The sequence below is a fragment of the Podarcis liolepis genome, assembly GCF_965112155.1.
Source record: "Podarcis liolepis genome assembly, chromosome: 10".
NCBI lineage: Eukaryota > Metazoa > Chordata > Lepidosauria > Squamata > Lacertidae > Podarcis > Podarcis liolepis.
In genome coordinates, this window is record NC_139562.1 from 49,534,624 (window position 1) to 49,548,189 (window position 13,566).

A 13,566-nucleotide genomic window follows, 5' to 3' on the forward strand; every position below is an offset into this window, starting at 1 on the left:
GCGCGTCCCGGGCCGGTCTGCTGGCTCTCTTTCCCCGGCGCCGCCTCCTGCCTTTGCCCCCGGCCCGAGAGGCGGCGGTTCCCGGCGGCGGCTGCTCGGCGTCATGTCCCACCAGACCGGCATCCAAGGTACCGACCCCCTTCTCGGGCAGCAGGACCCGCGGCTTCCCCCGGCGCCCCTCCCTTGCCGCTGGATCCTTCCCAATGAATGGCTCCCCGCCTCTCCCGCTCCCTCTCTCTTCCCTGCACGGAGATCGGGCCAAAATTCCGGCGTCTGAATGCAAAAGTAACTTGGAAGGAGCCGGTTCTCCCTTTCCACCCTCAACTTCATGGCATCCTAAAGCCGGTTCCCAAAGGGGAAAGGGGGCGGCGGCGGCTCAGCCTCTGAGCGCGCGCAGAGTGCCTTTCACCGTCTCCAGATTTGTAGCGCGGGCAAGAGGGTCCGATGGTCATCTAGCCCAACCCCCAGCACTGCAGGAATCTTGCCCAACGTGGGATTCGAACCCGCAACCCTGAGACTACAGACTGAGCCACAGCCGTGATTCACCCCCCCCCCATTCACCCACTAGGGGAAGAGGGTCCAAGTCAGTGGGTGCGGATTTCAGACGGTCACGCCTGAGCCCCGGCTTGTGCATGCACACGCTCCCTCTTTTAAAATACTCACCGCATGGGAGCAACTCCTGGGGCCCGTGTTGCTTTGCGCCCCCCCCCCCATACAATATTTGAAGGGGCTGCCCCCCCCATAAGTGGATGGGCAGTGCCATTCAAATACGCCGCGTCTTGTGATGCATTACGCAGCCCACCCAATTTATCAGATTTAAGTTGGCATCCCTCATTCACCTTAGTTTGTTTTTTTTAATTGCTTATTTGCTGCGGACTCAAGTCCAAGGTCCGGGCGACTGAGTCTGATAGTTTGATCCAAAACTAAGGCGGCCTCTTTAGCTAAAAAAAATCAGAAGTCAACACACAAAAACACAAGCTATCCTGCAAAGCGGAGTTTTTACCCAGTGCAACGTGCTGAGTTGCCCCCGGGGCGATGCTGGGGCGAGGGCGACGTGAGCAGATGTCCTCTTCCCGTTAAAGCCGGAGGGGGCGGAGCAGGCTGCAGCTGGCCTCCTTCGACTTGCACCTGCCCGCAGACTTGGCGACTGGCGTTGCAAAAGCCTGTGCTGCAAAGCGAGGAGCGACGGTGCTGCAAAGTTCTTCAACTCTCTCCTGCTTGCTTTGCGCTCCAGAATACCATATACAGTATAGGAATATATCACAGCCTGGTCCAGCGTACAGTATATGCATACATCAAACTGGAAGGAAAACCCACTGTGGGACTTAACTTCCCCCAAAGAGGAGCCTGATGCAAATCCCCTTGAAATCCCGTAATTCCTAACAGGATCAGGGAGTTCCCAGGTGGTGGTGGTGAGATCAAAGCATAGCTGGGTGAGGTGGAGTTTGGATGCACAGGCAGAAAAAATCAGCAACTGCTGGTTATTAATTGCGGTGTATTGCCTTGCTGCAGTGTGGAGAGAAGCTTTGCCAGTTAAATTGCTCCTTTTTTAGATAGAAAAATTAAATAGTGCGGGGGGGGGGATTACTGCCGTATAAACGTGCAAAAGAGACTAGTTGCATCTTTTGAAAGGCTATTGTGTATCAGTGTTCAGATTAAGACGTGTCATTTGGGCTGCGTGATTAGGATTAGGCATGGTTTTTAATGGGTCTTCTGAAAAAATTCTTTCGCTTACTAGAATGTTCTTCAAAACATTCAAAAGGGGAGGACTTATCCCTGCCCAAAGTGGCTTTGTGGAGCTGACACAATTCAGTGCTTTTGCTTTCCTTAGCCTAAGGAGGCAAAAGATCAATTTACAGCGGTTGTAGCTCAGTAACATTCACGTGACTCTTTTTGTATGTTAGTTCCTGTAGGAAAATGTTTTTAAGTTGCTATGCATGACTCATCTATTGATTGTCATAGCTGGGCAGTTAAAAGCACATTATTTATACACACACACACACACACACACACACACATTTAAAAACCCCTAGGAAATTTGAAGTGATGGGTTGTGGCATCAGAAATTGAGACTGTAATTCTAACCCTATTTACCTGGGAATTTACTTCTGAATAGACATGGTTAAGATAGTGTTTGTCAGCTGCAATCCTGTGCTTGCTTACTTGGACACAATCCACAGCACACTAGAGAATAAACTGCACTGAAGATAGTGGGGTTTACTTCTGAGTAAGCATGCAAAGGATTGTACTGTAAGTATAATGTTGCATTGTTTGAAGTTCAGATGAACACTTTAAGGCAGATACCACTTAGTTTGTTGATCAAAAGGATGCTTATTTTTAAAAATGAACAATATATTTTATTGGTTAAACCACTTGGTGTTAAAAATAAATAAAACCTTTTAATTACATGGAGCTTTTCATCGGGAAAGTTAGTTTACTTGCAGGGATCTCTGTCACAAAACCATCCTGGGGATATTGGTAAAAATTGCTCATATTTGTGCAGGTCCCCTTGTGACCTTTGTTGATTAGTCTGTTTGATAGAAAGCATTCACCTGTCTCCAATCTGCTGTGAATTGTAGATTTACCAGTGTCCACAGCCAATACGCTAAAAAAAATCCTCCAGAAAAACATCGTCCAAACACATCAGATATTGTGGATAAAGCTTTAGGTTAAAGCAGGCTGAGAGTAACATAATATAAAGCAATGTAACTTTGTTGCATGTCAGCAAATGAAACTTAGTAACACCAAAGGGAATTTAGGTGGCACAATTCCTTGCCTGAACCACTATCTTGATGTACACCTAATGAAGTCCACATTTCTTTGACTTGTATACCACTTTATCTCCTCCTAAGAGGTTTACATATCTCGAGAAAAAAGTCAATATTTATGATAACCCAGTAAAGGTACATAGAACAGCTGAGAGCATTTCCTTTCAAACGTTTGCCAAAAAAAGAGTAATATAGATGATGCCCTTACTTTAACATTTCATAATGTTCAACTGTGCTCTATTGTACCACTTTGCACAAAGCGAATGGGGTCAATCTTCTTTCCTTTTATATTTTTGCAGCTAGCGGCGAAGTCCAAGAAACCTTTGCTAGAGCCAGAAACGGACAATACAGGTTTTTGAAAATAGTTATTGAAAATGGTAAGTGGTTACTTTCCTAACCTTCGGTTTTCATTTACAAAGTTTCATTTACAAAGAAGCATCACTTCCCATCTTGAATATACCATTTCTTGAACCAAGGGCTGCTTGTCAATAAGATTTGCTTAAATGTTTCTCCACCTTAATATTAATTTTGTGGTTACATAAAACCATAAACATAATTAACAGTGTAAACCAACACATGTCTACTTGGAAGCAATTCCCCCTGCGTTCAGTACGGCTTACTCCAGAGTAAGCGAGCATCGGACTTCAGGCTTAGAGTGCTTTTTTTACAATGGTTCACGTAAGATTCATTGTTCTCTAGTAGGATCTTCCCATCAGAGGCAAGGAAACCAGCATTGACCAATATCTCCCAGCATACTGGTTGCTTTGGGTTGTAGCCAATGCAAGTTCTACTCAGAGTAGATCCACTGAAATTAAGGACCACCTTAATTAAGGACCACTTACTCCTCTTACCTGAAAGAGGAGGGTCTGTAGCTTAGTGGTAGTCATCTGCTCTGCATGAAGAAGATCTCAGGCTCAGCCCCCCCCCCAATATCTCTAGGTCCAATAATAATAATAATAATAATAATTTATTATTTATACCCCGCCCATCTGGCTGGGCTTCCCCAGCCACTCTGGGCGGCTTCCAAAAGAATATTAAAATACTATAATACATCAAACATTAAAAGCTTCCCGAAACAGGGCTGCCTTCAGATGTCTTCTAAAAGTCTGGTAGTTGTTGTTCTCTTTGACATCTGGTGGGAGGGTGTTCCACAGGGAAGGCGCCACTACCGAGAAGGCCCTCTGCCTGGTTCCCTGTAACTTGGCTTCTTGCAGTGACGGAACTGCCAGAAGGCCCTCGGTGCTGGACCTCAGTGTCCGGGTAGAACGATGGGGGTGGAGACGCTCCTTCCCCAAGGCTGGGAAAGAACCCTACCTAAAATTCTGTAGAGCTGCTCAGGTCAATACCACATAATAAATAATCTATAGCCATATTAATAATAATAATAAGAAATTTCATTTATACCCCACCCTCCCCGGCCAGAACCGGGCTCAGGGCAGCTAGCACCAGTAAGATTACAGTAAAAACATAATAGGAAAAAAGCAACCAATTTAAAATACAGCTTAAAATGCAATTTAAAATATTATTGAGACCTTATAGGCCTGTGTTTTCCCCAGCTGTCAGTCTGAAGTTTGTTTCTTTGATGGGTAACCCTGGTTCAGAATTTAAAGTGCTTCCATGATTATGATTATTATAATTATTTTAAAAAGTTTTACAATATATCTCCAAGGATAAATGCTCGATTTCTTCTTCAATCTCTTGTATCAGTTCTCAATTTCTAAATGCAAAATTGCATTTCAAATATCCCTTTTTAAAAAAATGATGAATATTCATATGTATTAGAGAAATATACAATCTTGGCCTTCTGTCTTTAGACACCTAACATTCCAGAGTAATTTTTTATGAAAAGATTAAACTTCTGGCTTCCTATCATTCTGTTAATCGAGTGAATTTCTCTTTGTACTACTTCTTTACCCTCTTGTACTTAAGCATTGACTTAGTGTACATTCAGCAGATTTCGAAACAAAGTACAGTATCAGTTTTTGCCTGCCATGTACCAACTCTGTCTTCACAGAACAGCTGACTGTGGGATCAGCAAGACAAGCTGTTGGATCCTGGGAAGCGGATTATGATTCCTTTGTTCTCCCACTCCTTGAAGAAAAGCAGCCATGTTATATTCTTTATAGATTAGATTCTCAAAATGCCCAAGGATATGAGTGGATCTTTATTGCATGGTCACCAGACCATTCTCCTGTAAGTAATGGAATGAAATATCAAGTGACTTAAAACACAAGTTGAACTCCCAAGCCATGATTAACTGGTTTTGTGTTTTGTTTTTAAGCAAACTATTGACTTCCTTTTAATCCAGGGGTGGGCAACTTAAAAAACCTGACTGGTATCACAGGTCAGCCAGCAATGTTGACCAAACTCTGTACCTTGGTTTCTGAACAGCCTAGTTCCCGAACAAATCGGCTCCTGAACGTCGCAAACCTGGAAGGGACTGTTCCGGTTTGTGAACTATTTTTGGAAGGCAAATGTCCGACGGGGCTTCCGCGGTTTCTGATTGGCTGCAGGAGCTTCCTGCAGCCAATCAGAAGCCGTGATTTGGTTTTCAAACATTTTGGAAGTCGAATGGACTTGCAGAACAGATTCTGTTCAACTTCCAAGGTACGGCTATATTATATTAATACAGAACTGGGCAATGTGTGCCCCTCCAGATATTGTTTGACTTCCACCTCCCATCATCCCCAGCCAGTATGATAAATGGTTAGGGATGATGGGAGTTGTAGCCTGGCAACATCTGTAACAGTTATTTGCTCTCACAACAAGTGTTTGAGCCTCTCCTTCCCCTACACACCCACGTAGCCCCATAGTGCTCTCTCACATGGCTGTGGCCAGTATGGAAATACTTTAACTGTATGAATGAAGCCAGACTTACGAGTCCTGGCTAAGAGACAACCAATTAGGTTGGAGAACACAGTCGATCCCTTGAGTGTAATTGTGGCAGCCACAACTCTTACAGTGGAATAACATCCTGGCACCAGGCTACAGGGAACCAAGTAGAGGGCTTTCTCGGTAGTGGCACCAGCCCTGTGGAACGCCCTCCCACCAGATGTCAAAGAGAACAACAGCTACCAGACTTTTAGAAGACATCTGAAGCAGTGGCGTAGCGTGGGTTGTCAGCACCCGGGGCAAGGCAAGTAATTTGAGCCCCCTAAGTGAGAGAGAGTGAGTGAGCCAGGTAGGGGCAGAGAGCTGCGAGTGCGCCCCCCCAGATGTTGCGCCCGGTGCAGCCGCCCCCCCCCCCCACGCTACGCCACTGATCTGAAGGCAGCCCTGTTTAGGGAAGCTTTTAATGTTTGATGCATTACTGTGTTTTAATATTTTGTTGGAAGCCGCCCAGAGTGGCTGGAGAAGCCCAGCCAGATGGGTGGGGTATAAATAATACATCATCATCATCATCATCATCATCATCATCATCATTATTATTACCATGACTTCTTCTATGCCACTATGTGGGGCTGCTGTATTGGGCTAGTGGTTGAAGGAACGATATCTTAAAGCACAACAAATACATCTAGGGAATGAAGCTGGTAACATTTGCTGTTTGGTTCCTCCAGTGATACAGGGTTCAGTGCTCATAGAGCTTTTATGAGCAGTAAGATGGCCAGTACTTCGGTCACAAATGGTGAACTGAGCTTGTTGGTGAAGGTTCACTGGTTGTACCCAGAGCCAGCTTAGCAGATTCTGCAGTGCGCTGGCAGGCAGTAGTTCTCCAGGGTTTCAGGTGGAGCAGTCCCAGCTATACCTGGAGATGCCAGGGATTGAATCTGAAACCTTCTATATGAGCTGTGGCTGTAGGTTGTCATAGCAGAAAGCAAGGCCCAGTGGTTTTATGCCTTTGGGGAGTCACTTTTGCCTGAAACATCCACTTATCTGGCTTCCAAGGCAAAAACTCAATCTACTCTTGGCAGGTTCGTCAGAAAATGTTGTATGCAGCTACCCGGGCAACCCTGAAGAAAGAATTCGGAGGCGGACATATTAAAGACGAAGTGTTTGGAACCAACAAGGTGCGTATTCTGCAGAGGGATTTGCTTCTGAGCGACACCTTGGAAGCAATCTCTCTTCCATTTCTATGTGGCAACTGAAGTCCACTAAGTCCTGTGCAGGTGTTATAGGCACCTTGTTGGTTTAACAAGGGAGTAAGAAGCAGGGTGGGATGCGGGTGGCGCTGTGGGTTAAACCACAGAGCCTAGGATTTGCCCATCAGGTCGGTGGTTCGAATCCCTGCAACGGGATGAGCTCCCATTTCTTGGTCCCTGCTCCTGCCAACCTAGCAGTTCGAAAGCACGTCAAAGTACAAGCCGATAAATAGGTACCACTCTGGCGGGAAGGTAAACGGCATTTCCGTGCGCTGCTCTGGTTCGCCAGAAACGGCTTAGTCATGCTGGCCACATGACCAGGAAGCTATACGCCGGCTCCCTCGGCCAATAAAAAGAGATGAGCGCCGCAACCCCAGAGTTGGCCAAGACTGCACCTAATGGTCAGGGTTCCCTTTACCTTTAGGAAGCAGGGCTGTGCCGCAGAACTCTGCTCTCAGCATCATGCGCCCCCCTGACATAGACCATAGAATTGTAGCATTGGAGGGGACCCTGAGCATCATCCAGTCCAACCCCCTGCGATGCAGGAATATGCAGCTGCCCCATACTGGGATTGAACCTGCAACCTTGGCGTTATCAGCACCATGCTCTAGCCAACTGAGCTATCGGTGTGTGCAGCATGGAGGTCCATCAGGAAGGGGTCTTTGCATCTCTAGCTGTACATACAGCTGGTCACATTAAAGCCTCCTCCTTACAGATGTCTGTGCTGCGTGCATGGACATCAGGAAAATAGTCTGTTGTGTTGGGACTACACCGTAGCAGTGCCACTCCTATGTTCACCACAGGATAGCTTTAAAAGAGCATTAGATAAATTCATGGGGATCAAAGTTATCAATAGCCATGATGACTATGTTCTGCCTCCACGGTCAGATGCATTATGTGTCGCAATGCCAGTTTCTGGGAACCGCAGGTGGGCAAAATGCTGCTCCACTCAGGTCCAGCCTTTAAGCTTCCTGCGGGTATCTGTGAAAACAGGATGATGATAAGAATAAGAATAAGAATAAATTTATACCCCACCCTCTCCGGCCAGGGCTGGGCTTAGGGCGGCTAACACCGAATATAAATTCCAATACAGTGGTGCTCCGCAAGACGAATGCCTCGCAAGACGGAAAACTCGCTAGACGAAAGAGTTTTCCGTTTTGGAGGTGCTTCGCAAAACGAATCTCCTATGGGCTTGCTTTGCAAGACGACAATGTCTTGCGAGTTCCTGCTGGTTTTTTTCCTTTCCCCCCTTTTTTCTAAGCCGCTAAGCCGCTTATCAGCTGATCCTATCAGCAGATAAGCCGCTAAAAGCCGCTAATAGCGCTAATCCGCTAATCCGTCAATGGGCTTGCTTCGCAAGACGAAAAAACCGCTAGACAAAGAGAATCACAGAACGGATTCTTTTCATCTTGCGAGGCACCACTGTAAAACATAATAGGAAAAAAAACCCAGTTAATTAAAATACGGCTTAAAACACATCTTAAAATGCAGCCTCATTTTAGTAGTAGCCCATAAATCAAGACCATAAAGGGAGGAAACATCAGATATTCACCCGAGCCAGCTATCCATGATGGTCCTACATGGGCCAGTAAAAAAGGCAAGGGAAAATTTATATACCAAATCCCATATAAGGGGTCAGAGTGAGTCCAAGCTGAAGGCCAGGTGGAACAGCTCCGTCTTGAAGGCCCTGCGGAAAGATGTCAAATCCCACAGGGTCCTGGTCTCTTGTGACAGAGCATTCCACCAAGTCAGGGCCAGTGCTGAAAAGGCCCTGGCCCTTGTTGAGACCAATCTAACCTCCTTGCGGCTCGGGACCTCCAAAGTGTTTATGGACGTTAAGGTCCTCCTCGGGGCATACCAGGAGAGGCAGTCCCATAGGTACAAGGGTTCTAGGCCGCATAGGGCTTTAAAGGTCAAAACCAGCACCTTAAACCTGACCCTGCACCTCACCGGGAGCTAGTACAGCTGATAAAGCACTGGATGAATGTGGTCCCGTGGCGAGGACCCCATAAGGAGTCTCGTCACGGCATTCTGCACCCGCTGGAGTTTCTGGGTCAGCTTCAAGGGCAGCCCCACGTACAGCAAGTTACAATAATCAAGCGTGGAGGTGACCGTCGCATGGATCACTGTGGCCAGATTAGGGCAAGAAAGGTAAGGGAGTAACTGTTGCACTCAATGGGTCCTTGGTCTAATCCAGCAGTCTTATCCCACATTCTTAACACAGGAGCCAAAAGGCCCACATAGGACTGTCATAAAGCTGTTCTTATAGTCAGAAGATCCCAAGTTGGGAAGCTTCAGGGAAGAATTTGGAAACTTGGGGGAAATGGCTGGGTTTTTTGTGTTCGCAGGAGGATGTTTCGCTGAACGGTTACCGAAAGTACTTGGTAACTCAGTCCTCGCCTGCCCCTCTGACCGCAGCCGAAGAAGAACTTCGACAGATCAAGATTAACGAGGTATTGCACTTAGGCTTGGGAGCCAGGCATTTCAGCAACGCTGAAGGAACGACAGAAGTATATTGTAGGCCAAATTGTGAAATAGCTTCTGAGAGCCTACCAGGGTGGGTGGGGGCTGCTTCTAGTCCTAATTACCTTGTGCACAAATAATGCATCTCCCAGGTTTGGTTTTGAATATCTGTGACTGTTTATGCTTTGAGGGGAAGAATTTCTTCCAAGGCCCGCTATGAAACAGTAGCCACGAGCACTAATTTCAGGAATTAAAATTTGCCACACTATATCCTGCATACATTCGTTTAGTTGGTGAAGAAAGCAAAATGAGGATCTTACAGTAGCGCTAGAATCTCTCCTTCAAAAGTTTTTAAAAAATGTTTTTCTGGTGTCTACCAGCCCATCCGGGACGTGGGTGGCGCTGTGGGTTAAACCACAGAGCCTAGGACCTGCTGATCAGAAGGTCGGCGGTTCGAATCCCCGAGGCGGGGTGAGCTCCCGTTGCTCGGTCCCTGCTCCTGCCAACCTAGCAGTTCAAAAGCACGCCAAATTGCAAGTAGATAAATAGGTACCACTCCAGCGGGAAGGTAAATGGTGTTTCCGTACACTGCTCTGGTTCGCCAGAAGCAGCTTAGTCATGCTGGCCACATGACCCAGAAGCTGTACGTCTGCTCCCTCGGCCAATAAAGCGAGATGAGTGCCGCAACCCCAGAGTCTGCCACGACTGGACCTAATGGTCAGGGGTTCCTTTACCTTTTACCAGCCCATCCACTTATTATTCCACATAAATTATTTGCATTGAAACAAATCCCCTTTTTTTCTGTCTGACTCTCACACAGAAAGAGAGACAAACATTCCACTCTCTTGTGTGAGCCGTATTTGGCACGCTGCCGTTTCCTTTTTGTCAAGAAAGCCTTCTCAAAGCCTCATTAAGAAATAAAGGTTTTGATGAGTACGGAACAGTTTAAAGTTCAAGATTTGAAATTCTACCACGAGGATCCTCCTCCTCTTTTGCGTATGAATTTTCCGGATGGCTCTACTTTGTGTGGAGCACAAACAGGATTCTCTAAGCTGTCACCTTTTTCAAGCTGCGTTGCTCTCTCGTTTTTCCTTTCAGGTACAAACTGACGTCAGTGTTGACACTAAGCACCAGACTCTACAAGGTGTAGCATTCCCTATAGCTAAAGAAGCCCTTCAGGCGCTGGAAAAACTGAAAAACAAGCAGCTTAACTATGTGCAATTGGTGAGTACGCAGTTTCATCCTTTGAAGGTAATCCTGAACGTTATGAGCGTACAGGTTTCTCATTGTTGTTTGTGGAAATAGAAAAGGGACTCTGTTCTTAAAATTCCACATCTTATTACAAGCCGGATTTCTTATTACAAGTCTGGGTGGTGAACAGTTTGCCTCAATGGGCCAGATCCTTATCAGGATCAAATTTCACCGGTGAGGGTCATTTTGCCATCACATAATTGACAGGTGGGCAGGGCTGCCCACCTGCCACAATTCCTCTTTGTGCGATTCCCGCTTGGGAATCACATTGTGAGACCTATTGTCAAATTGCCTCTCTCCTCCCTCCCATGGAAATGGAGGGGGCGGGGAAACAAGGTTGGAGTTTGCAAGTGACAGCAGCAAGCTGGGCTCTTCCATTTTCCTGCTTTTGCATACAAAATGTAGTTTTATTTCTCTCCTCCGCACCGTGTGACAGGGGTGAGAGAAAAACCTGCGTTTTGAAAGCAAAAGCAGCAAAGCAGAGAAGCCCCACTACAGTGGTACCTCAGGTTAAGTACTTAATTCATTCCGGAGGTCCGTACTTAACCTGAAACTGTTCTTAACCTGAAGCACCACTTTAGCTAATGGGGCCTCCTGCTGCCGCCGCGCCGCCGGAGCACAATTTCTGTTCTCATCCTGAAGCAAAGTTCTTAACCTGAAGCACTATTTCTGGGTTAGCGGAGTCTGTAACCTGAAGCGTATGTAACCTGAAGCGTGTGTAACCTGAGGTACCACTGTATTGCTGTCACTTGTAAACATCCACACCAAGCAGGTTCAGCCTCTCTTTTCATCAGCTGATTGGGGGATGGAGGAAGATGGGCAATCCTGCTTAGTGCTGAGTTCAGTTGTGCAATAAAGCTCTCCCTTCTCATCTGCTGAAGCCAGGGGTAGAATCCCGCCTAGCTGTGGATTCCAAAAGCACTATTTGAAGCATTCCCCACTTCTTCTTTCAGTGAAGGAGGAGGTGGGTTGCTTCAGAGAATCTTTGGGCCACGATCGGCCAACAAGATTTCCCCCGCTCCTGCTCTAGTAGTATTTTGCTTGAATCAGAACGGCTTTTGCTACACATCTTAATTCCAACCAATATTATGTGTGCTAACAGCAAATTGATATGAAAAATGAAACGATCGAACTGGCTAGTACACTCCCAACGGAGCTGAAGGACTTGCCGAAAAGAATTCCAAAGGACTCAGCACGGTACCATTTTTTCCTCTACAAACATTCCCACGAAGGGGACCACTTGGAATCAATAGGTATGCAAGTATTTCTGTGTATGAACTTGATTAGGTCTTTATAGCAGCAAGATTGATTTAGGGTTTTTTTTTCCAGCTTAGTATCCCATATATATATATATATATATATATATATATATATATATGCATGCACACAGTGGTACCTCAGGTTAAGTACTTAATTCATTCTGGAGGTCCGTTCTTTACCTGAAACTGTTCTTAACCTGAAGCACCACTTTAGCTAATGGGGCCTCCTGCTGCTGCCGCACCGCTGGAGCATGATTTCTGTTCTCATCCTGAAGCAAAATTCTTAACCCGAGGTACTATTTCTGGGTTAGCAGAGTTTATTACCTGAAGCGTATGTAACCTGAGGTACCACTGTGTGACTGTGTGCGCGCGCATGCGTGTGTGTGTGTGTGTATATATATATATATATATATATATATATATGGTCTTCCAGTCTTAGAAAGGAAGTGCTTAATCATTCAACCTTTGCAACAAGTCTTATTAAAGGATTACATTTGGAATAATCTCTCACCACTTGAAACATTCTGCAGTTTTTATCTACTCCATGCCGGGCTATATGTGCAGTATACGAGAACGGATGCTCTACTCTAGCTGCAAGAGTCCTCTTCTAGAAATTGTAGAAAGACAACTGTGGATGCAGATCATCAGAAAGGTAAGGGGGTTGCGCAATTTTTGTGCTGCGCCATCCCACAGATGTAGGTCCCTGCATGCTTGTCCTTCTCATTTATTTTTACCTGAGTGATGGATGGAACAGACAGTGCTGAGCGCTGCTGCAAAAAGACTGTGCGCGTACAGAAGTGCAGGGGTTTGGAACGCAAGTTTGGATGGCCTGCCAAATCTGGGGTTCCCCCATTTTTGGCATACCATTTCACCAGCAGGCTGGGCCTCCTCAGCTGCCAATGAGCTGCCATCACTATGATGCAAGGCGATCCATTTTTCCTATGGAAAACTAGGTGGACCTATGTCCATTGATTTCATTATGCTTAGGTGTACCTAACCCTGCAGAGGATTGGACTGCATTTTTTTTTAATATTATCCTTTCTATTCTGTTAGCCAAGTTTAACCAATATAAAATAACCACTAGTTAACTCTGATCTACCAACAGATGGTTCTGCATGCTATTTCATACAGCGCCATCAGAGTGCATGGTGCTTTATAGCCATGCGGGGGGGGGGGGGAGATCGATTATATTTTATTAAATTTCAACATTTTAAACATATACAGTCAAAACACACATTTGTATTTTCTCTCATTTTTGTCGACTTCCCACCTCTTTTCCCATGGAGTTGTTGTTTCTCTACTTCTGCTGCACCCTATCTTCTATCTATCAAATAATAACCATAATACAGTGGTACCTCAGGTTAAGTACTTAATTCGCTCCAGAGGTCCGTTCTTAACCTGAAACTGTTCTTAACCTGAAGCACCACTTTAGCTAATGGGGCCTCCTCCTGCTGCTGCGCCGCCAGAGCACGATTTCTGTTCTCATCCTGAAGCAAAGTTCTTAACCTGAAGCACTATTTCTGGATTAGCAGAGTCTGTAACCTGAAACATATGTACAGTGGTGCCTTGCTAGACGAAAAGAATCCGTTCCGCGAGTCTCTTCGTCTTGTGGTTTTTTCGTCTTGCGAAGCAAGCCCATTAGCGGGCTTAGCGGATTAGCGCTATTAGCGGCTTAGCGGATCAGCTGATTAGCGGTTTAGCGGTTTAGCGGATCAGCTGATAAGCGGCTTAGCGGATCAGCTG

At 45.9% G+C, this 13,566-nt stretch overlaps 1 protein-coding gene across 2 annotated transcripts in view; it reads left to right on the forward strand.

Moving 5' to 3' along the window:
- TWF1 (twinfilin actin binding protein 1) overlaps positions 1-13,566 on the forward strand; it is an 18,198-nt gene continuing 4,632 nt past the window's right edge. The window contains exons 1-8 of one of the 2 annotated variants that reach the window (XM_083463746.1): positions 1-128; positions 3,068-3,145; positions 4,783-4,961; positions 6,683-6,778; positions 9,199-9,303; positions 10,412-10,537; positions 11,667-11,817; positions 12,354-12,475. In XM_083463746.1, the coding sequence (XP_083319872.1) occupies positions 104-128; positions 3,068-3,145; positions 4,783-4,961; positions 6,683-6,778; positions 9,199-9,303; positions 10,412-10,537; positions 11,667-11,817; positions 12,354-12,475 (882 nt within the window). In that variant the 5' untranslated portion in view covers positions 1-103. The remainder of the gene's footprint in view (positions 129-3,067; positions 3,146-4,782; positions 4,962-6,682; positions 6,779-9,198; positions 9,304-10,411; positions 10,538-11,666; positions 11,818-12,353; positions 12,476-13,566) is intronic. The other variant, XM_083463747.1, reaches the window with a different exon arrangement.